General features: G+C 37.5%; 4 protein-coding genes and 2 pseudogenes across 5 annotated transcripts; 3 read left to right on the forward strand and 3 right to left on the reverse strand.

The window, feature by feature from the left end:
* The first annotated feature begins 180 nt into the window (after window positions 1-180).
* EMB2083 (AAA-type ATPase family protein) lies at window positions 181-6495 on the forward strand. The gene is made up of 11 exons (XM_021963068.2): window positions 181-1742; window positions 2007-2179; window positions 2486-2587; window positions 2685-2849; window positions 2993-3133; window positions 3610-3768; window positions 4200-4285; window positions 4974-5052; window positions 5462-5584; window positions 5770-5826; window positions 5907-6495. Exons 1-11 carry the CDS (start codon window positions 395-397, stop codon window positions 6120-6122), a joined length of 2649 nt encoding a protein of 882 aa, XP_021818760.2. The 5' UTR covers window positions 181-394; the 3' UTR covers window positions 6123-6495.
* Window positions 6496-6613: 118 nt separating this feature from the next.
* On the forward strand, window positions 6614-8384 carry ENODL7 (early nodulin-like protein 7). The gene is made up of 2 exons (XM_021963099.2): window positions 6614-7513; window positions 7946-8384. Exons 1-2 carry the CDS (start codon window positions 7306-7308, stop codon window positions 8311-8313), a joined length of 576 nt encoding a protein of 191 aa, XP_021818791.2. The 5' UTR covers window positions 6614-7305; the 3' UTR covers window positions 8314-8384.
* A 114-nt stretch (window positions 8385-8498) lies between these two features.
* LOC110760778 (uncharacterized) lies at window positions 8499-10923 on the reverse strand. The gene is made up of 3 exons (XM_021963100.2): window positions 10450-10923; window positions 9935-10350; window positions 8499-9785 (listed from the first exon to the last, which is right to left on the reverse strand). Exons 1-3 carry the CDS (start codon window positions 10895-10897, stop codon window positions 8682-8684), a joined length of 1968 nt encoding a protein of 655 aa, XP_021818792.2. The 5' UTR covers window positions 10898-10923; the 3' UTR covers window positions 8499-8681.
* Window positions 10924-13686: 2763 nt separating this feature from the next.
* On the forward strand, window positions 13687-17579 carry LOC110760758 (protein FAR1-RELATED SEQUENCE 5-like; annotated as a pseudogene). The gene is made up of 5 exons (XR_015834489.1): window positions 13687-13816; window positions 14429-16710; window positions 17094-17123; window positions 17206-17307; window positions 17397-17579. The product of XR_015834489.1 is annotated as a protein FAR1-RELATED SEQUENCE 5-like (transcript).
* Window positions 17580-17909: 330 nt separating this feature from the next.
* Window positions 17910-20830, reverse strand: LOC110760779 (uncharacterized). Its single transcript, XM_088250346.1, has 3 exons — window positions 19891-20830; window positions 19339-19772; window positions 17910-19037 (listed from the first exon to the last, which is right to left on the reverse strand). The coding sequence occupies exons 1-3, from the start codon at window positions 20342-20344 to the stop codon at window positions 17910-17912; spliced, it is 2016 nt and encodes a 671-aa protein (XP_088106472.1). The 5' UTR covers window positions 20345-20830.
* Window positions 20831-25180: 4350 nt separating this feature from the next.
* On the reverse strand, window positions 25181-27047 carry LOC110760781 (disease resistance protein RPM1-like; annotated as a pseudogene).
* Between the last annotated feature and the right edge of the window lie 578 nt (window positions 27048-27625).

The raw sequence follows: 27625 nt of genomic DNA on the forward strand, positions 1-27625 counted from the left end.
ACTGAAATGGATTGAAAATTTGACAAAGTGACCAATATTAGGATTGGGTTGTAATAAACAGAGAGCCCCATACAATTTTGGGCTTGGTAGTGGACTTGTACAGCTAAATTGGACCACAACAAAAAACCACTATAAAAACGGAGAAAATTGATTGTAACGTCGTCGTTTTACGAACCCTCTCCGTCGTCTCTGTACTCTATCTCGTAGAATACACAACAGTGTTTTAGCTTTGATAGATTTCACAGAGCACGGAAACTGAAGAGAAGAAGCTGAAGATGGAAGCTGATTATGCTAAAAACTCACGCACTCCCTCAGCTTCACTTCTCATCAACATCACCTTCGCTTCTCAAATGTAGCAGAGTGGCACAATTAAGCTTTCACGAACCAAAACTCCATGGCCTGCCAATGCCTTCTGGGCTCTTACTCATCTTCTTCTCTATCCCCAAACCCCAAACCCCAACCCCTCAATAAAAACCCACCAAAACCTCTCGCTCCATCCTCCATTTCTTCCCACCTCTCAATCACTGATGATAATGATGAAAACGATAAAACCCAGAAACCCAATTTCGATTTCCTCAAGCTTTCTGTAACTCTCACTGTAATCTCCACCGCTCTCCCCCAAATCCCAACCGGCATAGCCGCCGTCAAAGAGAAAAAGCGAGTGCCCAAGAAGTCCACGCTCAACAAATCCAAAGCTTTATCTCATCAAGAGCTCGAGTCTTGGTCCCAAGGCCTCCCCGTCGTCTCCAATCGAATTCCGTACACCCAGCTCTTGATATTGAACCAGGAGGGTAAGCTCAAACATGTTATCAAGCCTCCTGGTGTTGAATTGCAAAAAAGAGTAGAGCCCGTATTGGTTGTTCTCGAAGATAATCGGGTTCTACGCACCGTTTTGCCTTCGGTGGATAGCGATAGGAGGTTTTGGGAACAATGGGAAGAGTTGAAAATCGAGTCTTTGTGCGTCAATGCCTATACGCCGCCGCTTAAACGGCCGGAAGTTCCGTCACCGTACTTGGGTTTTGTGGCGAAATGGCCGGCGTTTTTGTCGTCGTTTGTGAAGCCGAAGAAGGAGAGCAAGAGAGCTATGGAGTTGAGGAGAGCGAGGGAGGAGTTTAAGACACAGAGGAAGGAGGAGCTTGAGAGAATGAGGAAGGAACGAGATATGATCGACAAGGCCATGAAGGCCCAGAAGAAAGAGGAGGAGAGGAGAGTAAAGAGAGAGATGAGGAAGAAGAAACACGATGAGTCGTTGCGTCAGGCACGTAGGAATTATCTGGAGATGGCCAATGTATGGGCCAATTTGGCTCAGGACTCCAATGTTGCCACTGCGCTTGGACTGGTGTTCTTCTATATTTTTTACAGGACCGTAGTGTTTAGTTATAGGAGGCAGAAGAAGGACTATGAGGATAGGTTGAAGATTGAAAAGGCAGAGGCGGAGGAGAGGAAGAAAATGAGGGAATTGGAGAGGGAGATGGAGGGGATTGAGGGTGAGGAGGAGGAGGAGATTGAGCAAGGGAAGGGTGAGCAAAACCCTTATTTGAAAATGGCTATGCAGTTCATGAAGTCTGGGGCTCGGGTGCGACGAGCTCATAATAAGAGGCTGCCTCAGTATTTGGAGAGAGGCGTGGATGTCAAGTTTTCGGATGTAGCCGGCCTTGGGAAGATCCGGCTTGAGCTTGAGGAGATTGTCAAGTTCTTCACTCATGGTGAAATGTATAGGAGAAGAGGAGTTAAAATACCAGGTTAGATGCTGTAGCAATGCGGCTGAGCTATTGACATTGTTAGATAGCTTTTCTTATATGACATGGTTTGTGTGCTTAATATATGACTTATATGACTGCCCCTGTGTTGAATGATTGTTGATATGCCCTGGTTATGCTCTGATTCCACTGAAAGCACACTGATTTGATTGTTCTGTTTTCCCAATTATTTTCCATTTACTTGTTTGTTTTTGGTATTGCTTTATGCATGATTTATTTTGTGCGGGTCATTAATTTCTTGATCAGGTGGGATACTTCTTTGTGGCCCTCCTGGAGTGGGTAAGACCTTGCTTGCAAAAGCTGTAGCTGGTGAGGCAGGCGTCAACTTCTTTTCCATTTCGGCCTCTCAGTTTGTGGAGATATATGTTGGGGTTGGTGCATCTCGTGTCCGAGCACTTTATCAGGAAGCAAGGGAAAACGTAAGTGTTGACATTCGCTGTTCAATTTTGCTCTCTTGACATTGCACCAACCACCTTACCGCACATTTTTTCCACACCATGTCCTTTTAATTTCCTTATACAATAGGCTAGTCTGGGAACTAGTTTTCAATAATATTATTGCATCAGTAAGTGTTAAATGATGTCATTTCTCTGTTTAATCATTTTCAAGGAGATAACAGATATAGGTGAGAAGTTATGCCTTTCTTGTTTGTACTTTTCTTTTAGAGGGTGTAGTGAAGGTGCACAAATTGTTAAATCTCATGATTTTTGAGTTTATATGCACAGGCTCCATCGGTTGTCTTCATTGATGAGTTGGATGCTGTTGGAAGGGAGCGTGGTTTGATCAAGGGTTCTGGTGGGCAAGAACGTGATGCTACTCTTAATCAGGTTAGGTTGGGAATATATAAATGTTTTTTTATTTGAACTTAGTACTAAAATTTTTCAACTAAACTTTAAATTGTTCATTCTTGTGTGTATTCTCCAGCTCCTTGTTTCCTTGGATGGGTTTGAAGGAAGAGGTGAAGTGATCACTATTGCTTCCACAAATAGACCAGACATTCTAGATCCAGCTCTTGTCAGACCTGGACGGTTTGATCGAAAGATATATATCCCTAAGCCTGGTCTTATAGGTCGCATTGAAATTTTGAAGGTAGTAGTCCATAACTTATATCCTGTACCATTTGCACTGCATATATGGCATTGCAAGACTGCCCATGTTCAATTGCCCCAATGATTTATTGTTTCCATAAATGGCTTATATTTTTCCAGTTTGTTTCCGTGTCCTTTTTATAGGTTCATGCACGCAAGAAGCCTATGGCTGAAGACGTGGACTATATGGCTATTGCTAGTATGACTGATGGAATGGTTGGTGCAGAGCTAGCTAACATAGTTGAGGTTGCCGCAATCAACATGATGCGTGATGGAAGGACTGAGGTATTACTTCCTCTTCTTAGATTACACCCCTTATCATTGGATTTTTCTGATTGATTGATATTGCACCTTGCACTAAAAAGAGAAGATGAAAAGAAATATGAGTGATGAAAAACCTTTATAAAAAAAGAAGAAGGATGAAAACAAACGAGGCTAAGTTATGTATCAATGTGTTTACTAGATTTGCTGGGGGCTAATATATGAATGTGAAAGTTATTCAGGTCTTCTGTATGTATCACCTTAAAACATGTGCTAGAGGCTCGAGCTTGGGATTGGTAATACAAATATAATAATTATGTTTTTCTTTCAGGTTTAAAATTCCATTATGAATTTATAAAATTTATGCCCATTTTTGCCTATATTTGAATATGCGCAGCTGATTTCTTGAAGATTTGAATATCTTAATGTTTTCAAGTTAGTTATTTATGCCTACCATTTTGATCTGCTCTTTTGAACACTTGATCTTGTTGTATATGCAGATAACTACTGATGACCTATTACAAGCTGCACAAATGGAAGAAAGAGGAATGCTGGATAGGAAGGAGAGAAGTTTAGATACATGGAAGCAAGTAGCTATTAATGAGGCCGCAATGGCTGTTGTTGCTGTGAACTATCCTGACCTTAAAAATATTGAGTTCGTATGGTCCTTAAACTCAAGTCTTGTCACTTTCACCTTTTCATAGCATATACTGTTTCAAACCTACACTACGTTACATGCTGGGCGTTTTAAGCAAGTCAAATAATTACTCATTGTTGGTCATCCTTTATATCTTTCTTATATATCCCAACTGTTCACGAAAGATTAGAATCATTGCTCATTTGAAGTTCTATTTGAGAAATGAGAAGTTCACATCTTATTCTATGTCTTTGTGGAATAGTTTATGTTTCATTGGGTTCATTGACTTTAAATTAGCTAATTTCACTTTTTGCTTTAAGAATTTTGAATATACTATTCCTTGATTTGATTTATGCTCTTCCAAATATTCTTGTTAGTGTAACATTGAGAAAAAACTTACTTCCTATAAAATAATGAGTAGAAATTTTCTAACAGTTTATTCATATGGCGCAGGTCACAATTGCTCCTAGAGCTGGTAGGGAGTTGGGTTATGTGAGAATGAAAATGGATCCTATCAAGTTCAAAGAAGGAATGCTTACGTATGGCTTCCTTTGTATCCCTATTTCTTTAGTCATCTTTTCAAAGCACACTTAAACGTGAATTGCATGTCAACTTTAGTGTATCACTGAATATAAAAGTTAAAGTATATATGTAGAGAGTAGAAAGAAATGGTACTTCAGATTAAAATCATAGCTACTAATGATAGGAAATATTAAACAGTGAGACTTTATCATCAAAGTAATTTTTTTAATCAGTCTAGGTCAATCATTTGATTTTAAGTAATAAAGTTTACTAATAGGAAGTCTTAATTCAAAAAAGATGATAGAGCTTTCCTCATTTTTTCAAATATATTAATATATTAATGAAGATATTATTGATTGGAAATTGTTTAAATGGGTCATTAAAGATATAGGTTGTTATTAACTAACACTAAGAGTAATTTAAATCTTAAGTTTTAATATATGAGATGATCACAATTGTAGAAAGATGAATGACAAGAGAGGCATATTCTGGAAATCAAGCATGTCAGGAATAGAAACTAAAATACTATGAACAATACAATAAGATCAAGCATGCGGTGTCCTTGAAGGGTGTGAACTTAGGAGTAGATGTTGTCTTTAGTAATGCCATTATATTAATTGTGCTGCTTCTTGTTGATATTGCATTAGAAATTCATGCTTGTTTCTTTCTAATAATTATTTTCTCATATCTCCCCATGTCATGAAGTCGGCAATCACTCCTGGATCATATCACTGTTCAACTGGCACCACGTGCAGCTGATGAACTTTGGTTCGGTGAGGATCAGGTAAGAAAATCTCTAATCCTTTATATGCACATTATGTCTTGTATGTTCAGTTGTGGTATGTAGAAACTCTGCTGTAGAAAAATATAGTCAACTATAGCAACCAGAAAATTAAAAAGTAAAACCAGTTTCTCAACTTCAGAAAATCCATTGCTAATAGGAAGGGTTCATTTTATATGTCTTGTATATTGATTTGTGCCTTTGACTCATTTTATGGATTTGAGGAAGCTTCTGCATTTTGTAATACAACTTGCATGCTACAGAGTACAATAAATGTTAGGATCATCTGACTTCTCATAGAAAATGGTTAATACATTGTTTATGTGGATCCAAATCTTGTAAATACGGTGACTTTTCCTTTTCCAAGTCTATGGGTGATGCATCTGAATTCTTCTTCGTACTTTTTCTCCAGTTAAGTACTATATGGGCCGAAACGGCAGATAATGCTAGGTCAGCCGCACGAACGTATGTTCTTGGTGGCCTTTCAGAGAAACATCACGGGCTATCTAATTTCTGGGTTGCAGATCGACTCAATGTAATTCAATCTCTTTATACACTTGCATTTATGCATTTATACTTGGTGATTTTGAGTTGGTTTTTGCTTTGAAAATTCCAATGTCTATATATGTACATGTTCCTGTAACTAAGAAGTGAATGCAAGAAGCAAACAGGTAAAGAGTGAATATACAATTAATGCCTTGTAATAAATCTTATTTTCAGGACCTTGATACGGAAGCATTGCAAATTGTCAACATGTGTTATGAACGTGCAAAAGAGGTAATGTAAAAGACTTTTTCAGTGTTGTTTTCTGTTATTCTTACCTTAACAAAGTTACATATCTTTGTTTTGGATAACAGATTCTGCAGAAAAACCGAAAGCTCATGGATGCGGTGGTGGATGAACTTGTCCAGAAGAAGAGTTTAACCAAACAAGAATTCTTTAGCCTAGTTGAGTTACATGGTTCAATCAAACCTATGCCACCTAGCATACTTGACATCAGGGCTGCCAAACGGAAGCAGTTCCAAGATATGATGATGAACCAAAAGGAACCAGCTTTGGGGAGCAACTTATGAATAAGATGTGGAGATATGGTAGATTCTTAATTGTCTTTGATGTAGAGGAAGCAAAACATATGAGTCGGGCATGTCATTTCAAGCGGTGATTGATTTCGCGAGCATCTTGTCCAATGATTGATATTTATCATGCTCGGCAGCCCGGGTGAGCAGGTTGTGGAACCCTATCTGTTGATCATAAAAGAAATTAGGGGGAAGTCATGCCAAGAAACGTTAATCTGAGGGAGAAGCCCCCTTCAGTTTTCTTTTGTTCGATTTGTAATTTACAAATGTTCTGTTTCATTTGTATCCTACCCCTTCTTAATCTATTCGATTTACTTGGCTACTTGGACGGAATGGTTCTAGTAGCTCAATTCGATCAAAATTTTTTGTACGGATACTTCAGTATAAACTAGCTTCTTTGTACGCTCTTCTGCGTCTACAAGAGTTTTTTTTTTTAAATTTAAAATTATTTTAGAATTAGAAAAGATAATAGGTAGTTGTGTTCCATAAAAATAGGATTTATTATCTGATTTTTCTTTTAATTTTAATTTTTTTAAATATGAAAAAGTGTGACTTTACTATATTATCTTCATTTAATTAATAATTTCAATTCTTAATGTTTGCAGGCAAAGAAATATTCAAAATACCAGAAAATGTCCTTTGTTAATGCAGACATTAAGAATTGAAATTATTAATTAAATGAGGAAAATATGGTAAATACCACTTTTTCATATTAAAAAAAATAAAATTAAAAGAAAAATCAGATAATGGATCATATTTTTATGGAATACAACTACTCATTATTATTTTTAATTCTAAAATAAATTTAAATTTTTTTTAAAAAGAGCCTCTCGCAGAATCGCAAGTGTGGAGAGGCTAGTATAGATTACAAAGTGTGAGTTCTCATAATTGGTCTAACACATAACTCTTGTGATTAAATTTTAACTCTAGTCTAAAGATCGGGCTTCCGATGCCCAGTCTTGTATGCAAACCAGGCTTCAAGGTGGACAATTAAGAAATTAAAACCCAGCCCAAATTTCCTATTAACTGAATTTTAAGAGTCACCACCTCACGTTTTCACCAACGTGTCCCATAAAATCCACCCATGACTTTCCCGCCTGCCCTCACAAACGTCATATATACTCTTGTCGTGGCCACTTTTCAGTTCCATTCCCTTGTTTCTTAACCTCCTGTGAGAAGTATGAAGAGGAACATATCTTATTGTTTCTTTGGTCTCTTCAAAACTTGGCCGACGGTTTTCTTGGCTGTCACAATTTGTTGTGCTGAAGCTGCTGCTACAGAGTTCCAAGTGGGTGATGATTTGGGATGGCAAGAACCTGACTTAAACAACAGCGCTCTGTATACTCAGTGGGCTTCCAGGAACAGATTTCATGTCGGAGATTCTCTCTGTGAGTTCTAAAATCTTTGCACTGGTTCTCTCTCTCTCTCTCTCTCTCTCTCTCAGTGTAACTTGAAGAAAATTTGATGAAATATGATCTTTGTTAGAGAATTGGTGCCGAGTATGGATAGCTATATGGAGAATTGGTGCTAACAAAATATGTGTAGTTTTTGCATGGTACAAAATATGTGTTTCGGAAAATGCAAGATGATTACAAAAAAAAAAAAAAACACCCCTACTAAGAAGTTGGTAGATATGCCTCCCTTACCGAATATATTTTGTTTTGTTAACCAAAAATGCATGTGCGCAATCAAAAGTGAGTCGTCCAAAACTCTGTATCTCGACAAACCATGACTTGGTCAGTTCTAGAAAGGAAGTCTAAATTCTATTTGGTGTTTATCTTTGCTCTTGTTTTGTTTTCATTTTCTTGACTCTTTTACAGCTTTCACGTACAAGAATGATTCAGTTCTTGAGGTTGACAAATGGGATTATTACCACTGCAACACAAGCAATCCCATAATCGCGTTTGATAACGGGAAGAGCATTATGAAACTTGATAGGCCTGGATCCTTCTATTTTATCAGTGGAGCTCCTGATCACTGCAAGAATGGCCAGAGGATTTTTATCGAAGTGATGGATCCACGCCCGATCTCGCAGTCTCCTCCACCCGGTGCGGTCCCACCTGAACTGTATTTGTCTGACTCTCCTGCACCCTCACCAAGCTTAGGAGTTGCCATTGCAGTTGCACCTTGTGCACTTTTTATGGCTCTTATTGTGACATTTTTAGCTTCAGTATGTTCCTCACCATAATCTTCTTCCACTTTTTTATTTTATTTTGGCTGTTAGGATCTATTGTGACTCCGTATTTTGCTTTAAATTATTCATTGATGTTGAACATTATTTATCATTTATGTAATGTTGGGATGGGATGTATGTTTGATGATTATGTTTTTTTTTTTGTCTTAAGGTTGTTTATGTTTGATGCTTATGTTTAATTCCTCTAGAGATCTGCTTTTACCAAATAACATTTTCTTGACACAAACGATCAAATTACACAGAAAGGAATCTTATGCAAAAGCATATGCTAAATGGGAACCTAAACTCTTTTAAACACTGAGAGTGATTACATCTTCATCCTCCTCTCTTGGGTGATCAATTTCCCACTCCTAAGCAATTCTTCAGTACGTATGATATCCCGAATCTCGAGCACTGGCAGTGTCTGAGTTTATAGACATTGACTCGTCTGATCCTTCTTGCGAACTTTCCTCTCGACTTTCCTTTGCTCTCTTCTCCCCCCTTCCTCTTTTCCGCGTTCTTTCCTTTGCTGTCTTCTCTGCCCTCTTCTGTGCTCTTCTTTGCGCTCTTTTCTCCAATTTTTCCTCGGTAACCTTACCTCTCTCTTTCCTCCACTGTAACTTCCTCAACCAGTGTCTAGCGAATGTGACACCAAGAAATAGAAAAACAGATCCCATAGTCCCTGCACATACAGATATGAGAGCCTCAAGAGTCCAATTTGTTCCTTGACTGTGTGGCAAGATCACCCAAGTGGCTGCAATGTATGCTATGGCCATGAGTGACACTGCCACCCACATGGCTTTGTGAGCAACCACCAGTAGCTTCATCAGTGTTTTACGCCGGAAGGGAATGATGCTCACTAAGACAATGACGATGCACAGAGATAAGAACAATGCAGCTGTGTTGCTTATTGTGAAGACCTTGAAAGCAGTTGTTCTTCCAATTGTTGACTGTCCTTTTAGTGGTCCTTCCTGGTACACACCCCCGGGAGGGTTTATGCCAGAGGTGAAAGTAATCGATGCAATCAAAACGGCAACTACTGTGATTGTGTTCCTGGTATTTTGTAGGGCCTCTCTATATATCTCATATTGCCTAACTGCACTTATTTTTTTGTTCCCTCTTTGCTTCACAAGCTTGGATTGATGCAAATTGGCTGGTGGTGCAGAAGGACTATCTATCTGGTTGCCAAAGTTTATTGTTACTTGATGACTGGGATTACTATCTGCTTGTATTGTAGTGAAGTCTTCCATTGGTTGGTTGTTGGCTACACCATTTCTGCAATCATGTTCACTTTGGTGCAGGTTAAATTCAATAGGCGTTCGTAATTCTTGTGCCATTTTGCCACCAATTCTCTTCAACATGTACCTAACATGCTGGTTCCGCCTCATGATGCCAAATTCCCGGTTGAGGATGTCATAGGCTGTTAGACCTCTATTGTTCCGACCATTGCTATCCACCTCGGTTTTGTCAATGATGTACTCTGCTAACTGAATTTCCACATGTTGAAGGATCAGTCGGAGTTGAAGAAGCCAAGATTTCCATCATATGGTTCTTCACTTAATAATGTTAAATTTGTTCCCCAAGAGAAAAGCTATAATAAGAAAACTGAATGATAAATTTTGAGGGAGAAACTTACTCTATAGTTCCTTGTAGAGACTGCTAGATGCAAGACGGTGTTTCCAAATTCGTCTGGTCGGTGGATGAGATTGGTGCTGTTAAGAGATTGTGCCAAAAAGAGAAAGGCACTGTATCTGTTGGACATAGCAGCAAGATGAAACACTGTTTCTCCCTCTCCGGTGAGAACTTCTAAAGATCTGGGAGACCTGGACCAAAGTTCCTCAAGGATTTCGGTTCGTCCATTCATTGCTGCCAAGTGTAACGGCGTGTAACGAGAATGATTCTTTTCAAGAGCAAGGTTTGGATCAAGCTGTAAGAGTATTCTTGTTATCTCCAAGTGACCTTTCTCACAAGCCAAATGCAATGGTAAACATCCATTTCTGTCAGCCTTCCGAGCAAGCCTTGAGAGTGCATTCAAAAGTGGTGTAATAATATCTGCAACGTTATTAGCTCAAAATGTAAGTTCACAATGAACCAAACAACATTGCTTTAACATGAATTACGCATAGAGTATGAAATTGCTCTCAGCCTTACCCACATGGCCTGGTGACAAGGGCGCGTGAAGAGGACTCGAATCCCCATCTTCTTCAAAATCTCGTAGTAGGTCATCTGTGAACAACTTCACCACATCACAATGCCCATAACGGCAAGCTATGTAGAAGGGGGTTTGATTTTCAGAGTTAAACATACAAGCCACCCAAGGATTGGCCTCTAACAGCAGCATTACAACATCGGCTATCCCTTGCCGACAAGCTTCATGTAAAGGACTTTCTTGTCTATTGTTCACAACTGCAAGCAAGTCCGGAGACAGCTTAATGATTTCAGAAACCAGCTCAACGTGCCCAAACCTCGCAGCAAGGTGTAAGACAGTGTTTTTGGATTCACAAGCTTTTTGACTGAGAAATCCTTCATTGTGTTGAACCAAATTGATGAAAGTCTGCTTGTCATTTCCTTCAATTGCCTCAAAAAGCTCTGGATCCATTTCCTCAAGCTTTTTGTTTTCACTCTAAGGGGAAGTTCTGGAGCAGAATATGTATCTATATTATTAGTGCTAAGAATATGTATCTATATTATTAGTGCTAAGAATATGTATCTATATTATTAGTGCTAAGAATGAGTATATGACTAAATATCTCTATTTATAACCTAATGCTTCAACAGTTTGCTATACCCCTAGCAATACTAAAAAGTCTTCAACCTTTAAGGTTGAGGGGCAGTTGCATGTCAACCAACAACTTAAGCGTCTTCTTCAAGGAGCCAGGCTATGCTTTTTCTCTTGTCACTTCCACGCGGATTGTGGCCAAAAAATCTCCAGTATACTTTCTGATTAACACCTAAGAAATTGCTGAGAAATGCATTAATTAATTCTTTTAGCGTAGCCTTGTTTTTGGCTTAAGGTTCATTGACTAGTTGACTTTCTCCGTCCTGATCACCCTCCCTCCACCTAATTGTTGAATTATAAGTTCTTAAGCTGAAATAGAAGTTAGTTAAAACAATATTTTATTTCTTATTTTCTCATTGCCAAATGTAATGATCCTATTGGATAGTTAAATGGATGGCTGAGATCGTCTTGTGATGTAAGAGATCCAGCTATTGTGCCTAACAGTAATATTCCTCACTCCAAGTGTGTGAGGTTGTAATGAAATAGAAAGAGAACCTTCCTCTGCTTGCACGTTGCAGAGTAGTAAGAGAACGATTCATTCTCTTTGCCATTCTCAATGTTTCTTCTTCTCTCTTTCATCACTATCACTCTCATATATACATCAAAAAACACTAACATGGCCTCAGAGCCAAGTTCGATCATCTAAATCTAGGCGTTCGAACTGTGAAATCAATCGGGGCATATCAAAGCTCGCTCAATTTCTTCTTGATATGAAAACAACTCGTTTTTGGTGTACCTGAGATCAAAATGGCTGGATCTGGAAGCTCAGAAGTGAGAAGAGGTTTGGAAAATGGTTGGTAGTGTTTAGGGCAATAACTTAATTTGGAAAGGAAAACTTTTGAAAGAGTAACAAAATAGTTTTATTTTATTGATTGAAATAAGAAGGGTACAAGGCTTTAGAGTTGGTTGGATACAAAAGTTGGCTGATGGGAGAAGTAGACAGCTGTAGTTTTCAGCTTTTCTTACTTGAATACATAATTGGGCTGCTGGCTATGTATATATAGAGTAGCTAAGTCGGCAGCTTGCTTTGGAAAAGTCGGTTGCTCATGCAATTGACTTTTCCGAAGTCATTTTCAGCTACAATTTTTCTACTTATTCTAGTACTTGGATATTTCTAATAACTTTAACTTAGTCTACTTTCTTTCAATGTTTCAAGATTTTTCTATATTATTCAAGAATTTTCTTTATTATTCAATATACAATGTGCATTACCTTTTAACAAAGGCAAGTACTCAATTGAGCTATGCTGTAAAATGCATATATATATACACAAGAAAACTGGCAAGTTCTTGGAAAACACACACAAAATAAGAAAAAAAAGATGACTAGATGAGGAATATATATAATCCTTTTACCCTACCATGCATGATGAATGTAACAGAATATTCCCCATGCCAAGTTCTAGGCATCTTCAAGGAATATTGGTGTGGGGAAAAACTCTTCCACAATTAAGTAAGAAAGTAAAAGTATTACGCGTAGACTTGGAATCTATGTGGTTTTTGCATTAGAAAAATTTTGGTGTTTTTTCCAACATCTTCCCTTAACCAATTGGGAGCCTGGTTTAGTATATAACTGGCGAGGACTGAGAGGAGACAACTTTAAACTGGTCTGCTCTGACTCATTCCATGGTCGCATAGTCAAGTCTTTCTCTCATCTCATTCATCCTAGGAAACTCATGGGGGTCTATTATATTATAAGGAAAATGGCCCTTCTGTTCCTTGATATATATATGTGACTGTTTAAAACGCACTTCCTCTGTGGCCCCTTTGTCAAAACCATTCTCAATTGTAGGCAACTTGATATATATATATATATATATATATATATATATATATATATATATATATTGTCAAGTCATTCAATGCAGACTGTGCTTGCAAATGCTGACCAACCTTGATGGACGACTATGTTGAGAGGGAATTGAGCCTATCCACAAATTGTGAATTGGTTTTAATTGGATATCTATATTATAATAACGGGAATCTCTTTCAACATTAGGAAGAGAAATGCACTAAATTAGAAGCTTATTAATTTAGGAGAAATGAAATTTTGAACTCAATTTTTCTTATAAAACATTATAAGAAAAGGGCTTGTAGCTCAAGTAGTTAAAAGCTTTTACCCCTGCACTCGAGATCCTAATTTCAATTCCCCCAATATCACTTGTATATAAAAAATAAAAAATAAAAACCAGTTTTAAGTGGTTAAACTCACAATTTGTGTATGATGATGAGATAGTGATACAACATTATCACATTGAATATAAAATAAAGGATAATGCTAAAGGTAAACAAAAATTAAGGGAAGATACTTTAAACAAATTAAATTTTTATATCTTTCATTTATAGAAGTGACAAATTAAATTTGCTAAAGGTAAACAATTAAATTACTCAATGGGAATTCATAGTTCATGCCTTCATGTCACTTATTTCAAATTGAGGGGATTTTTTTTTTTTGGGTCTGAAATTGAAAGGATACAGAGCTTGTATTGTTGGATTTTGGATTAGCAACAATGCTAATCAGTTGTGGTCATGTGCACAATACTTTGGTAATGGACCAATCATCTCGTAACACTTGTCTCTTTTATTGAAAAAAAAAAAGGAAAAAGAAACCATCCCAACCGGTAACCAACCGGTGACCGTAAAACATTCTTCACATGTTTCAGATACTCAGCAGGCAAAACCTTACACAAGAATTCGAACCCCAGCGGATCCGACGACCGGCAATTGACGAGGATAGAAGGTAATTTTCTGAAATCAAGTTTTTACAAGCTGCGTTTTGGGTGCCCATTTGTTTCATTAAATTCTTTGGAGAAATTTCTGACATCGGTAAAAACAATTTCATAACTTGACTGATGGATGGTGATTGAATTTATCATGGGGAAGTTGTTGCCTTCAGGGAGTGAGAGCTCTGACTAATTTATGAACAAACTATTATTCATTTCTTAGATTAATTTTATTGCGTTTGATGCCTGGAAGTTTGTTTAGACTGAATTCTGAATATAAATTTTAGCTTTCATCAAAGCCTACTTTGATTCATCCACTATTCTATTAAATTCTTGTTTCTGAGTTGGAAAACAAACCCAGCACAGCATATGTTGCAGTTGCAGTCTTTAAAACAATAAAAGATTTACTAAAACTATGCATGTTAGTATAACGTGTGATTTTGATATTATTACGAGCAGCTTAGTAAGCATTACTGCATAGGGAATATCTATTAAATGTTGCACTCGAAGATGGACTTTGATTAATGTTGCAATATTCATCTTCAAATTCGAAATAGTTATAGAATATTACTGCATAGGGAATATCTATTAAATGATATCATTCTAATTGATTAATGTTTATGTTGCAGGTTATGGAGAATAATGATTGTACAGGGTTAAGCAGCGAGTCATTAAGTGGTGATGAAGTGGATTTGCAAGGTAAGGATCTTTTTCATTCACTTGTTTGTCAATCACATATTAATGAATGTTCTTTGAAATCTCATGATCCAGATAAAGATAAAGAGATAACTGAAGATTTAAAACTTGGAGCAGAGTTCAGTTCTCATGAGAGTGCATACATAGCTTATGTCAAGTATGGTGGAACACATGGTTTCAATGTGAGGAAGCAACATAGAAAGACAAATAAGGTGGGTTTTGTAACAAGGGTAACTTACTGTTGTTCAAAAGAAGGTCATCGAAGAAATGATAAACGGCGTGAAAGTCCATCTTATTCTTTACCAATTTCAAGGGTTGGTTGTGAAGCGCATATGATTTGCCAACTTCAGAAAAACGGGAAATTTAAGATTGTGTCGTTTAATGCAAGTCATAATCATGATTTGATTAAAGCACCCATGAAACATCTGCTAAGGGTTAATCGTTGTATATCTAGAGCTCAAAAGGCATATGTTGTTGGTGCAGACAAGTCAAGAAAACCAATCAAAGAAACTGTGGAATTAATGAGTAGAGAAGTTGGGGGGCAAGAGAATCTTGGTTTTGTTGATAAGAATTATCGAAATTACCTACGTACAAAGCGAAAGATAAAAATGGAAAAGGGAGATGCTGGGGCCATACTGCAATACTTTCAACGTATGCATGAAGATGATTCATCTTATTTCTATTCAATGCAGCTTGATGAGGATGATATGATCACAAATATATTTTGGGCAGATGCACGATCAGTTCGTGATTATGATGTCTTCGGGGATGTTATTTGTTTTGACACGACTTATCAGATAAATGAGTATGGTAGACCATTTGCACAATTTGTTGGGGTTAATCATCATAAACAAATTATAGTTTTTGCTGCAGCTTTACTATATGATGATACGATAGACTCTTTTAAGTGGTTGTTTGAGACTTTTCTTGCAGTGATGTCTATGAAGCAACCAAAGACCATACTGACAGACCAATCTGCTGCAATGGCTGAAGCAATATTAGAAGTTTTTCCTGAAGCTCACCATCGGCTATGTGCTTGGCATATTTACCAGATTGCTGCTAAGAATCTAAGCCACGTGTTTCATGGATCAAAGCAATTTGCTTGTGATCTTAGCAAGTGTGTATATGAATATGAGGACGAGGATGATTGGCTATTTGCATGGAATGATATGCTTGAAAAGTATGACCTGAAGGAGAATAAGTGGTTGAAAGAATTATTCGAAGTGAGGGATAAGTGGGCATTGGTGTATAAACGACACACTTTCACTGCAGACTTGATGAGTACACAACACAATGAATGTATGACCACTGTGTTGAGAAGATACTTGATGCCAAGTCAAAATCTTTTGAGTTTCTTTGAACACTATGAGAAAGTTATGGCAGATCGACGATATAAGGAATTACAAGCTGATTTCAAGATGATGCAAACTATACCTTTGTTATCAACTAATGTGGAGATGTTGCGACATGCAGTGGAGGTTTATACCCCTGAAGTTTTTAGACTTTTTGAAAAAGAGTACATGGGTATTCTTGATTGTAGTGTCTATAAAGTTGGTAAGTCTGGGATGACATGTGAGTACAGAGTATCTTATAGTGGTAAATCTCAAGAGTGTTTGGTTAAATATGATGGTTCAACACAAGCAGTTACTTGTAGTTGCATGAAGTTCACTTTTGTTGGGATTTTATGTTCTCATGCATTGAAAGTGCTAGATAAGAAGAATGTGAAAAGGATCCCACCTGATTACATATTACAGCGATGGGCGAGAGATGCAAAGGTTAGGAGCATCACTAATTATGAGGGAATCACTAACAACAATCCTAAGGATTCTATTGGGAAGCGTTATAGCCATTTGTACCGTAATTTTCGCGAGATAGCATCCTTTGCAGCAGAAGATGAGAAGTTAACTGCATATGCACATGACTGTTCGATTCAATTGCTTAGAAGTTTGGAGGAAATGAAGAAAAATCTTTGCCTAGATAACATATGTGTTGATAAAAACTCAGAAGGCGAACTTTACTGGGAGAAAGTGGTGGAATTGAGCAGGTGAAAATGATAAAGCATACCCATTGTGAAATAACAAAAGAATGTGGAGGTAAAAGAAAATATACAAGCAGATGCCAATGTAGTAAATTGACAGACTCACTGGAAACACAGAAGCATATACCACGAACCAAAGACAGACAAGCAGCAACTAGAAAATGGCTGCCAATGCAGGTGCTTGTTTTAAAATTTCATGAATAGATTACTGATATGTTTTGCAATTATCTTATGCTTCCTCTTTCATTTGTAAAGATACAGGACTCTGCTCCTATTAGTGACAATTTAAAAGAGCAACAGGTTATTGGACATTAATTTCAATGTTTGAAGTATTAACTCAACTACGATATTATTCTTGCTAAGCACAAATGTTGGCATTTTTATCAATTTGTTTATTAAATCACAGCTCGTGTGATAATATTGTAATTTCTTACTTTTATTTTTATTTCTTCATTTTGTCACAATTTTCATCTGTGTTTAATATGTGGGGATCCTATATTGATCCTAGAACCCAAGCATCATTCCCAAGTAATAATTTTGACGCAAGTACAAATTTGCAGGGTACCATGCCTTTCACTAAACAGCTTCAGGTAACTTTTTTTTCAATTTTTTTTCATTGTCGTCACAAAAAAATGTGACATACTAATTTTCAGTTCAAAATAATTCTAATAGGGATCCTATATTGATAATGGAACCCAAGCGTCATATCCCAGTAAAAGTTTTGGTGCAACTACAACTTTCAAAGATAACACGACTTTCATTCAACTGCATCAGGTAACTTGTATAATTGAAGAAATGCTGAATTTTTTTGTTTTTGATATCTGAATGGTGTCACATTAAAGATTTGGTTGAATATTTTGTAGGAAGCTTCGATGCATGGTAATCAGGTTTCACAAAGTAATGGAAGCAAAGAGTTAGGAAATTGAGCACATAAAGAATGTGAATATTTGATGGTTTTCATGGCTTTGGTGGATAATGTACATCTTGGCTTATGAACTACGTTTTTGTGGATAATGCTAAGAGTAACATGTAGTTTTTAGAGATTTTGTGCAGCATACATAGAAACTTGGAGAAGTAGAAGTTGCCTATGTTTTTGAGTTGTGAAACAAATTAGGTTGTGCTGGGGGCATATGAGCAGATTTACCCTTTTAAGTCGTATTTATAGATATATAGGCTAGAATTTTCCCATCTTTTTGGTGTTTAGGAATCTAAGAGCATATAATCCAAACTCGTTCAACAGTTTTATTATGCAGATACCTTGTTCATACTTTCATGTGAAACTAGATGAGTTGAACTTTCTTAAGCATGTGTTATGAAGGCATAAGAAGAAAAAGGAAACCAGATATTCCTATCAATTCTATGGGATGTGCAAACATTCAGTATGCATGCAATCCTTGATGTTTGGTGCTCTCAACGAATGAGTTTGGGCTTCCCATTTCAAGGTCTGCACTAGGCTCCCGTCTTTCTCTTCTTTCTTTTCTCCACTTCAATTTTCGCAGCCAATGATCAATTAGCATCACACATAGACCAATAAAAACTGTTCCCAGAGTGCCAATGCTTATAGCCAATAAAGCTACAAGCACCAGTTCTTTTTTTTGACTATGTGGCATGATCACCCATGTTGCTGCAACATAAGCTGTTGCCATGAATGCCACAGATAGCCACAAGATCTTGTGAGCAACCGACAATACCATCATCAGTGGCTTTCTCCGGTAGGGGATGATGCTGACGAGAACAACGACGATTGAGAGTGATGTGAACAGTGCAATGTAATTACTTATTACAAAGACCTTGAAGGCAATTGTTCTTCCTGCTACTGCCTGTCCTTTCATCGGTCCATCCTGATTGACACCACCAGGAGGGCTGATATCGGCAGCATAAGTAACTGTTGCAATCAAGATGGCAACTAGCGTTATAGTGTTCCTGGCGTTTTGCAACGCCTCTGTATATACCTTATGATGTTTCTTTTCGGAGTTGGAGGAAATCTCACTCAGTTCTGACTGGTGCCTTTTGCTAGGATACTTGTGTTGTCTCTCAATAGTTGTCAATATGGACTCTGGCTTTTGTCTTTCATTGTCAACTCCCTCCTCGAGTTGATGCTGATGCCATGACTTACTAGATGGGGTTGATTGAAAGATGGATGAATTTCTTGACCTGGAAGATGACAAACTAGATGGGGTCATTGATGAGGAAGAACCTATTTCATTTATACTGCAATCCTGCAATTCAAGCTCCGTAACAACTTGAACTCTATTTGACTTGCTTTTAAGGATTGTGTCTGACTGATTATTGACTATTTCTACTTTGGGCATTTTTTCTGGGTGTGTCACTGCATGAGAAACCAACTCGCTGTTCCTTTTACTTCCTGCTTGCATGAATGTTGCTTCAAGACTCCGCTTTTCTACACTTTCCTTGTCCCTTTTGAGGATGTCAAGCGCTGTGAGTCCTTCACGGTTTTTTGAATTGATTCCCACTCCTAGTGTTTTGATTAAGTACTCTGCTATCTGGAACACACATAAAGATAGAGTAAAGATCTTGCGAAAATTGTTATTTAGGCGTTGAAAATCTCTAACAAGTGACAGCAATATTCATAAACTAGTGTTTGTTTATTGAACAATTCACTGGTGTTTGTTTAGGACTACACGATGCAAATAAGAAAAAGATAGGCTCCTGTACCGTGATAAGTGCATGCACTTAAGACGAAGTACGTACTCTTCATGTTAATTATCTGCATTTTAATTAATGTCCTACATATCTGGTCATCAGAAACCAATGAGCATTGTTTAAGAAACAAGCATATCATACCTGATGTTGTGCTTCAGAAACTGCAAGATGTAAAATGGTGTTGCCATTAAGATCTCGGCGATCTAATAAATTCATATGACGTAATATATCCATATCCTCGCAGCAATGGATCAAGGATACTATAGCATCATGGTGGCCATGTCTCACAAACAAGTGAAATACTGTTTCCCCGTCATTTGTGAAACAATGAAAAGAGTTTGGAGCCATCAAAACAAATTCCTCAAAGATAGGAGCTCTGTAATTTATTGCTGCCAAGTGCAATGGCGTGTAGCCTTTTTTATTTTTTCGCTGAGCGAGTTTTGGATCATGCTTTAGGAGCATCCGGATTATCTGCTTGTGTCCTTTGCTGGTTGCACGGTGCAATGGGGAATTCCCATTCTCGTCAATCACAGAAGCAAGGTCAGGACGCACTCTTAGCAACTTTCTAACAACATCTGCGCACCAGCAATACTGATTTCTTTATGCATACACAAAATTAAGTATGTATACCTATAAAATGAATGAAAATAAAAATTTTAATGTCAATTTGAATGAGATGATTTTACTACTTACCCTTGTGTCCACCAGACGCAGCCGCATTGATGCAAGTTTGATCAAGTCCATCTTCCTCTAATTCAAACATTCCAGGATAATCTAACAGGAGATTCACCGCATCAACATGGCCATGGCTGCAAGCCAGGAAGAATGCACTCTTCTTTTCATTGTTGAGCTTAGTAGCTGCTCTAGGATTGGCATCTAGTAACAGCTTTAAGACCTTGGCATCCCCTACTCGACAAGCTTCATGGACGGGAGTCTCCCGGTCCTTATTCTCGGCAGCAACCATGTCAGGGCGAGATGTGACAATTGCTGATACCATGTCAAGGTTTCCCAACTTTGTCACAAGGTGTAATGGTGTGTTGCAAGTATCAGCTTCTCTTTGGTCAAAAATTCCTTCTTTTTTTTCAACTAAGATGATGAACGTAGGTGTGTCATTTCTCTTAATTGCCTCTGAAAGCCTAGAATCCATTGTAAACCTTCAAAACTCTACTGTCCATAGACTTGAGAGGAAATTGAGTACATTCTGGGATTTCAGTGAAGACCTATATATAGGAAAAGAAGGATATGAATTTTCACAATGAGCATCTTCAAGGAAAATTCATATTGACAAGAAGATGTTAAAATCTTAGCATCCAGCAAACAAGAAAAAATAATATAGAGCCCAAAAAGGAAGTTAATTCCAATGGTAGTTCTTGGTTTGGACATGACATAAGAACCTTGTTTACTACAACTTCATTGTTTTGTTGGAAAAAGTTTTTACGCAGAAAATGGGAGGAAACTAACTGAAAATGGTTCTGCTGGAAATGGGTTCCTGGAGAGCGATATTCATAGTTGAGTCCAATGGGAAGCTTTGGTTTAGTCTCCTCATCTTGGTTCCCAATCGTAAAACTAGGTAAAGTTTGAGAAAATGAAGCCAATCCTGGAAAAAGACAGGGAAGGCCAGCAGGAGTCTCCCTACTGAAGTGCTTTTTAAGGAAGCACTTCAATTTTTAATACTTGAAAAACACAAAATTCCAATGGTGCATATTTTGCTTATCCTTCCTTCCCTCCCTCCCTACCCAATCTACTTTCGGCATCATCAAAGCTCATATTGATACACAAGGAAGGAATGTCGCATGACACATGAAGGCAACACAAGTATTAAATAAATTTGCCAAGACGCAGTCGTATTACCATAACTTTCAGGAACTATTTATTATGTTATCACACCAACTGTAAAGTTGCAGAAGAGCCGGCTTTTGGGGATTGCTAAAATATTAACATGGGTTTGAATATGTTAGGTTCTTATTTTATTCTTCTCCATAAGGAGGTATATATAAGAGTTTACATGAGTGCTTTACAAGGAATTAGACACAGTAAAGGATTAGGAAAGTATCTCCTAATTATACAATGATTTGACAACTATATAAAAATAGGAAAGTAAATCCCTTAATTAATCAAGAAAATAAATCTCCTTGATTAATTAGGAGACTCACTTCAACACTCCTCCTCAAGTTGGTGCATATACGTCACAAATGCCCAACTTGGTAAGTGAGTCATAAAATACTCTGCCACAAACAGCTTTTGTTAAGACATCTGCCAGTTGATCTTCTGAATTTACGAATGGTAGGCGGATGATCTTTTTCTCAATTTTTTCCTTGATGAAATGTCTATCCACCTCAACATGTTTAGTTCGATCATGTTGAACTGGATTATGGGCAATATCAATGGCTGATTTGTTATCACAATGTAACTCCATTGGCTTTTCTGGCTTGAAACCCAATTCTGTCAAGAGTCTTATGATTCACAATAATTCACAACCTCTTTGAGTTATTCCTCTATACTCTGCTTTTGCACTAGACCGAGAAACCAAATTTTATTTTTTACTCCGCCAAGTGATTAGGTTACCTTCCACAAATGTAAAGTAACCAAAAGTAGAGCGTCTATATGTAATGGACCCAGCCCAATCAACATACGTATATCCGAAAAACTTCAAGATCTTCATGTTTTGAGAATATTAAAACCTTTCCAAGGGCTGACTTTAAGTATCTTAAGATTCGATCAACAACATTCATATGAGAAACACTAGGTGAATGCATAAACTGACTAACCACACTCACAGCATATGCACTATCTGGTCTTGTGTGTGCCAGGTATATCAACCTTCCAACAAGGCGTTTGATATTGTTCCTTATTGGTTGGTCCATGTCTTCACACAACTTGTGATTCATCTCAATGGGTGTGTCAGCTGGCGCACTAAATGACTTCCTCAGCAGGTGATTGGTGTGGTACTGGAGCTGAAGCGGGCAAAATCTCATAAGACGGTTCAATTTCCTCCTCTTGATTTTGACAGCGTGGAGAAAACTGATCGTTTTCCTCTGGTGACCGGTCGCTGGATTTTGCCGACCGGTCAGTTTGAAACAACTTCTCTGACTACCAGTCGCTTTCCACTGGCGACTGATAGTTTTGAAGCAGATTCTCCATGCCGGGGGGGGGGGGGGGGGCAGTCGCTTTCCACTAGCGACCGACTGTTTGATTTAGGAATTTGATTTGAGGAATTTGATGTAGAATCTGCGGGTTGGAAGGTTGGGATTCGGATTCGGATTCGGATTTGGATTTGGATTTGGATTTGGATTTGCATTCAAGTTGGAAGGTTGGGATTCGGATTCGGATTCGAATTCGAATTTGGGTTGGGAAACAATATCCATGGCAGTGGAAGGATTTAAGAATAAGAGAAAAAAGATGTGTTTAGGGTTTTGGGATAAGAGTAGATGAGGATGTGGGTATGAAAATCTGAATCTGAACAAGGCGGTATGAGGAATACGATACGAGGAATTTGATTTAGGATACGAGGATACGATACGAGGATATGAGGAATACGATACGAGGAATTCGATTCAGGGTTTGTGTTTCAAAAAAAAATTCGATACGAGGATTTAGATATGGAAATATGAGGAATATGAGATGAGGGATTTGTTTCAGGGTTTGTGGTTCAAGAAAATTCGATACGAGGATTTAGATCTGGAAATATGAGGAATACAAGATGAGGGATTTGATTCAAGGTTTGTGGTTCAAGAAAATTCAATACGAGGATTTAGATTTGAGGGATTTGGATTTGGGAAAAAATATGAGAAATTTGATATGAGGAGTTTAAAGAACACAAAAAACTTGTGAACACGGCTAAGGACACAGAAACCCTGTGAACACGGCTTAAGAACACAGAAACCCTGTGAACACGGCTTAAGAACATAGAAACTTCTCTTCAATCCTCTTCTCCCCCTGAAGAGAAGGGTATGTCGGTGTCAAGAAAGAGGCAAAATCTCCATGAGAAAGAAAAACAGATCCTTTTTCACTCCCCCTCCCTCCCTTGAAGAGGAAGGGAGGAGAAATTTTGATATGAGAATTTAGAGACAACCAAGGATCGATTGCTTTGATACCATGCTAAAATATGAATATGGGTTTGAATATGTTAGGTTCTTATTTTATTCTTCTCCATAAGGAGGTATATATATAAGAGTTTACATGAGTGCTTTACAAGGAATTAGACACAGTAAAGGATTAGGCAAGTATCTCCTAATTATACAATGATTTGACAACTATATAAAAATAGGAAAGTAAATCCCTTAATTAATCAAGGAAATAAATCTCCTTGATTAATTAGGAGGAGACTCACTTCAACAGGGATAAGATTCTAAAAGGTTACTCAATACGATTATATAATGAAACTTTGAGTGTTAATATTTTGGCCCCAACCGTAGAATCCTAGGTCCGCCATTGCGTGGGGCGAGTGATCTTTTTTTATTTTTTAGGGGACAAACAATAGGGACATTTACAAGATACTTTTACAATACACTCACTACAAAATTACGTCACCACAATGAGGTTAGGCTAGGAGTACCTAGGTATGGAACTCATCACAAAAATATCATTATCGTCATCCATGTGAGTCGAACTTGAGAACTCTTTTAACTAACTGGAGACAAATACCACTAGACCAAAGGCTAGTTGATGGGTGAGTGGTTTTTAACGGGTTGATGTTTGGTTGGGCATTTTTGTTTTAGTTTATTAAGAAAATAAAAGAGATATGTGTTAGTATTTCATTGGTATGCTCAATGGTTGGACACAAAGTTGCATTCAATAGGTGGGTATTTTACAAAGGACTTGTGGCTCAAAAGGTTATGAATGTTTATCTGTGCACTTAAAGTCTTAGATTTGATTCCCCACTCCTCCATATTGCTTGTATTAATAAAAAAACAAACATAAAGAGGTGTGCAGCAAGTATACTCAATGCTTAGACCCTTAATTCCAAATTCATGTTCTAAAGTTTTAAGTTTCCCCCTTTAATTAGAGTAATTTACCCCTTAAATAAACAACCTAAGAAACACTTAAAAACGAAAAAAATTAAATCAAATAAAAATCAAATAATAAGAATATAAGAAATAAAAGAAATGGAGGGATTGATAAGGGCCATGAAAAAACTAACCTACATCATGGATGTCATTGTGACAGTATTTCAAATCAAACGCGCATTGTAATGTGTTTTAGCTTCCTTACATAACAGTGTGTAATTGACTTGAGATACCGCTACGCTGACATTCATGTGTTATAGAACTTCTCACATGGAAAGCAATTAAGATTCTGTAATATTTATTTAGCCAATCTGAAAGTATAAAATCTGACCCCAAAGAAAAAAAAACCTGAAATTACAAACACAATTAACATAGGAGAAAGTATAAACACACCGAATACAAAAGAATCCATGATCCAAATCTTAAAAGCTAATCATCGACATACATCTGCCAATTGCTGAAGTGACAGATGCAAACTCGAATTTTACTACATGCAAATTAAAACACACACAAAAACATCAACTGCAATGTTATGAACATCAACTTGGATATTATTTGATTTTCAAAAAGAGCAAATAAGAAGCCAATCTAGATCAGTCTTGGGGTCAAAACAAGACGAACAAGTTCTTCCCACCCCCAAAACTCATGGGTAAAATCTTCAATCGCTGGATATGTTTCTGCAAAATATATAAAAAGACAAAAGCAATACTGTAATTAACAAACAATTTATATGGCTTTACATCCATAAACAGAGATGTGAACGAGAACAATTTCTTGAACACAAGTGCAATATTCCAAATCATTAAGTTTAGGAAAGTCAATGAAAGGATAAAAGATACTTACGTATATTTCTTACATCTCTCGTGGAGGAGTAGCATCGTTGGATGATCCACACCTCCTTCTTCTATAGACTCTCTAAATTTCTCTGAAACATTATCAAATCTACTTCCTTGTAGTTTAGTAAGGTCCTCAATACCCTATGGCAATGTTTCTAATTTCAAGCAACTACGAATTCCTAAGAACTTGAGATTTGGCATCGCCCCTTTTTCTATAGTTATCTTATTTAATAATGAGAACTTCCAAAACTCCAAACACCCAAGCTTCATAAAGCCTCTGCTAAAACATAACTCTTTCCTAATAGAGGCATCATTAAGGAAAAGAAAATGTAAAGAGGGTAATGCTTCAATATGAGGTAGTAAATCTTCTTCAAGTCCAGACCAGCGCAGATTCATAAATGTGAGAGAGTGGAGTGAACAAAACCAATGTGGCACCTTTTCCAGTTTTCCGGTCAAGTCAAGTCTATCAAGGTAGGGAGGCGGTGAAGACAATGCGTCAAGTCGAAGAAATTCCTCTCCATCTGCTACAAATAAAGTCAAGTGGGAAAGGACCTTCATTTCTTGAATTAAGGCACATAGGTCCTCCTCGTCTCTTTCTTTCACATTTGTAATGCCAAGGGTCGTAAGCTGGGTCATACTTCCAATAAGTCTAATAATGTTTCCTTCTAATTCAATATTTGCCAAATATTGCAATTTCTTCATCTTACTAATATTTGATGGTATTTTTACCCCAACTACCTCAAAACCACAGTAACTGCACATAGCTAAATGACCTAAGTTTAGCAACTTGGAAATCCCTTTTGGAAGTGCCACTATTTTTGTACCCATGATGTTCAAGGTCTGAAGGTTGCGGAGCTGTCCAAAGGATTCTGGAAGCTCTGTAACTGGAGTTCCACTCAAATCTAAATATTTTAAATGAAATAAGGACGTTAGATCCTCTGGCAGATTATCAAGTGGGATACCCTCCAAATCTAGAACCCTCAACAATTTAAGGTCAAAAGGTAATTTCTTTGAGAAAGAGAATGAGGATATGCCAGTGGCAAAGACAAGAAAAGATCGAAGCCTTGACATACCTGTGTGTGGTCCTATTTCTCCAATAGTTGTTTGAATTGACAAACGGAGGGCCCCGGTTGCTTCCATTGTTTCACTCCCATCACGAATGACACAAAATTTTTCTTTTTCTGCTATAGACAGAGCAATCTCCTGCAAAAGATCATGCATCTTACATGCTGGTAGGTATTTTCCATACCTTTCTTGTAGCAAGTTACGAAAAATAAGTTCCATAAGATAGCTCTTTGCGACATCTTCTGGTGTGACTCCTTTGACATGTTCAACAAATCCTTCAGCAATCCACAATCTAATGAGCTTTTTATTTACGATCACATAATCTTATGGGAAAAGGGAACAATATAGAAAGCATTGCTTCAATCTATAGGGCAAATCATTGAAACTAAGCAACAAATTCTATCTGAAACTCTGCAGAAATTCCCTCTCACAAACCCTAGCTGCCATAACTCTTTCTCTCTCTCACACAAGGCTCCGACCACCACACACGGCTCCGCCCACCCGGTTCTCTCCACGAGAGCACCGTACCCTTTTAGAGCTATTGTTTCTCTACGAATCAATCACTAACTTAGGCATCGGAGGGCTTTTGGCCAACACCCCCGGATGTGGTCTTTTCACTCCATATTGTTTTGCAGGGAGAAAGAGAAGCGAAGAGGAAGAAGGAATCCTTAGGAGAATATTCTTGTGGGACGAAAATCGCTCTCACAGTAATTATATTACATCTATCTTCTTGTAATTTTACTTAATGCAAAACTTCTCGTGTTCTTGTTGTTTTACAGGCTTGGTCGTGCAGACGAGCATGGCAAGAAGGCTGATGTAAGTTGCAAGAAGGAAAATCTTCCTGAGTTTGATAGGTTTGTACTCTGTGTATGAAATCTGAATAGTTTGGATTTGGTTTTTTATCAGCCTTAGAAGCTTTCTTATCAATTGAGCCTGAGAGCATGTGAAGAAGCAGCTACATAGAAGTTTTATTAAAGCAAACAAGCCTAGTTTTGATTTGTAATTATATTTGATCTATCTTGGTTAATTTTACTTAATGCAAAACTTCTGGTGATCTTGAGCTTGATAGGTTTGTACTCTGTGTATGCAACGAGTAATAAGGCTGATGATTTATTAATGGATGTTGTTTCTTTTCTAAAAAGGGAGCGTGGGACAGTGAGGGGAAGCAGTAGCAGCACTGATCAAATTGAAGACCAGGTACCTTTTGATGTTGATTAATGGCTTGCATGCGATATATATATATATATATATATTTTTGTGACATACATGCTGAAAATTATTGGTTTGATGTAAATGAAGGAGAGGAAAAGAAGATGCACAAAGCAAGCCTACTAGTCCTCTGCCTCAAGTTGATTCATCTGCAGCAGCAGCTCATCGTTGAAGATATTGTAGGTAAAGCACGCGTAGAATACATACTATTTTGGTTTCGTTGGATGAACTCGTTTTGTTTTTAATCAATTTGTTGTATATGTGCAAATTGAATGGCCGTACACCAGCGGAACAAATATGATAGTCTTGTTT

Source organism: Prunus avium, chromosome 3 (genome assembly GCF_965620075.1).
Source record: "Prunus avium chromosome 3, drPruAviu1.hap1.1, whole genome shotgun sequence".
Lineage (NCBI taxonomy): Eukaryota > Viridiplantae > Streptophyta > Magnoliopsida > Rosales > Rosaceae > Prunus > Prunus avium.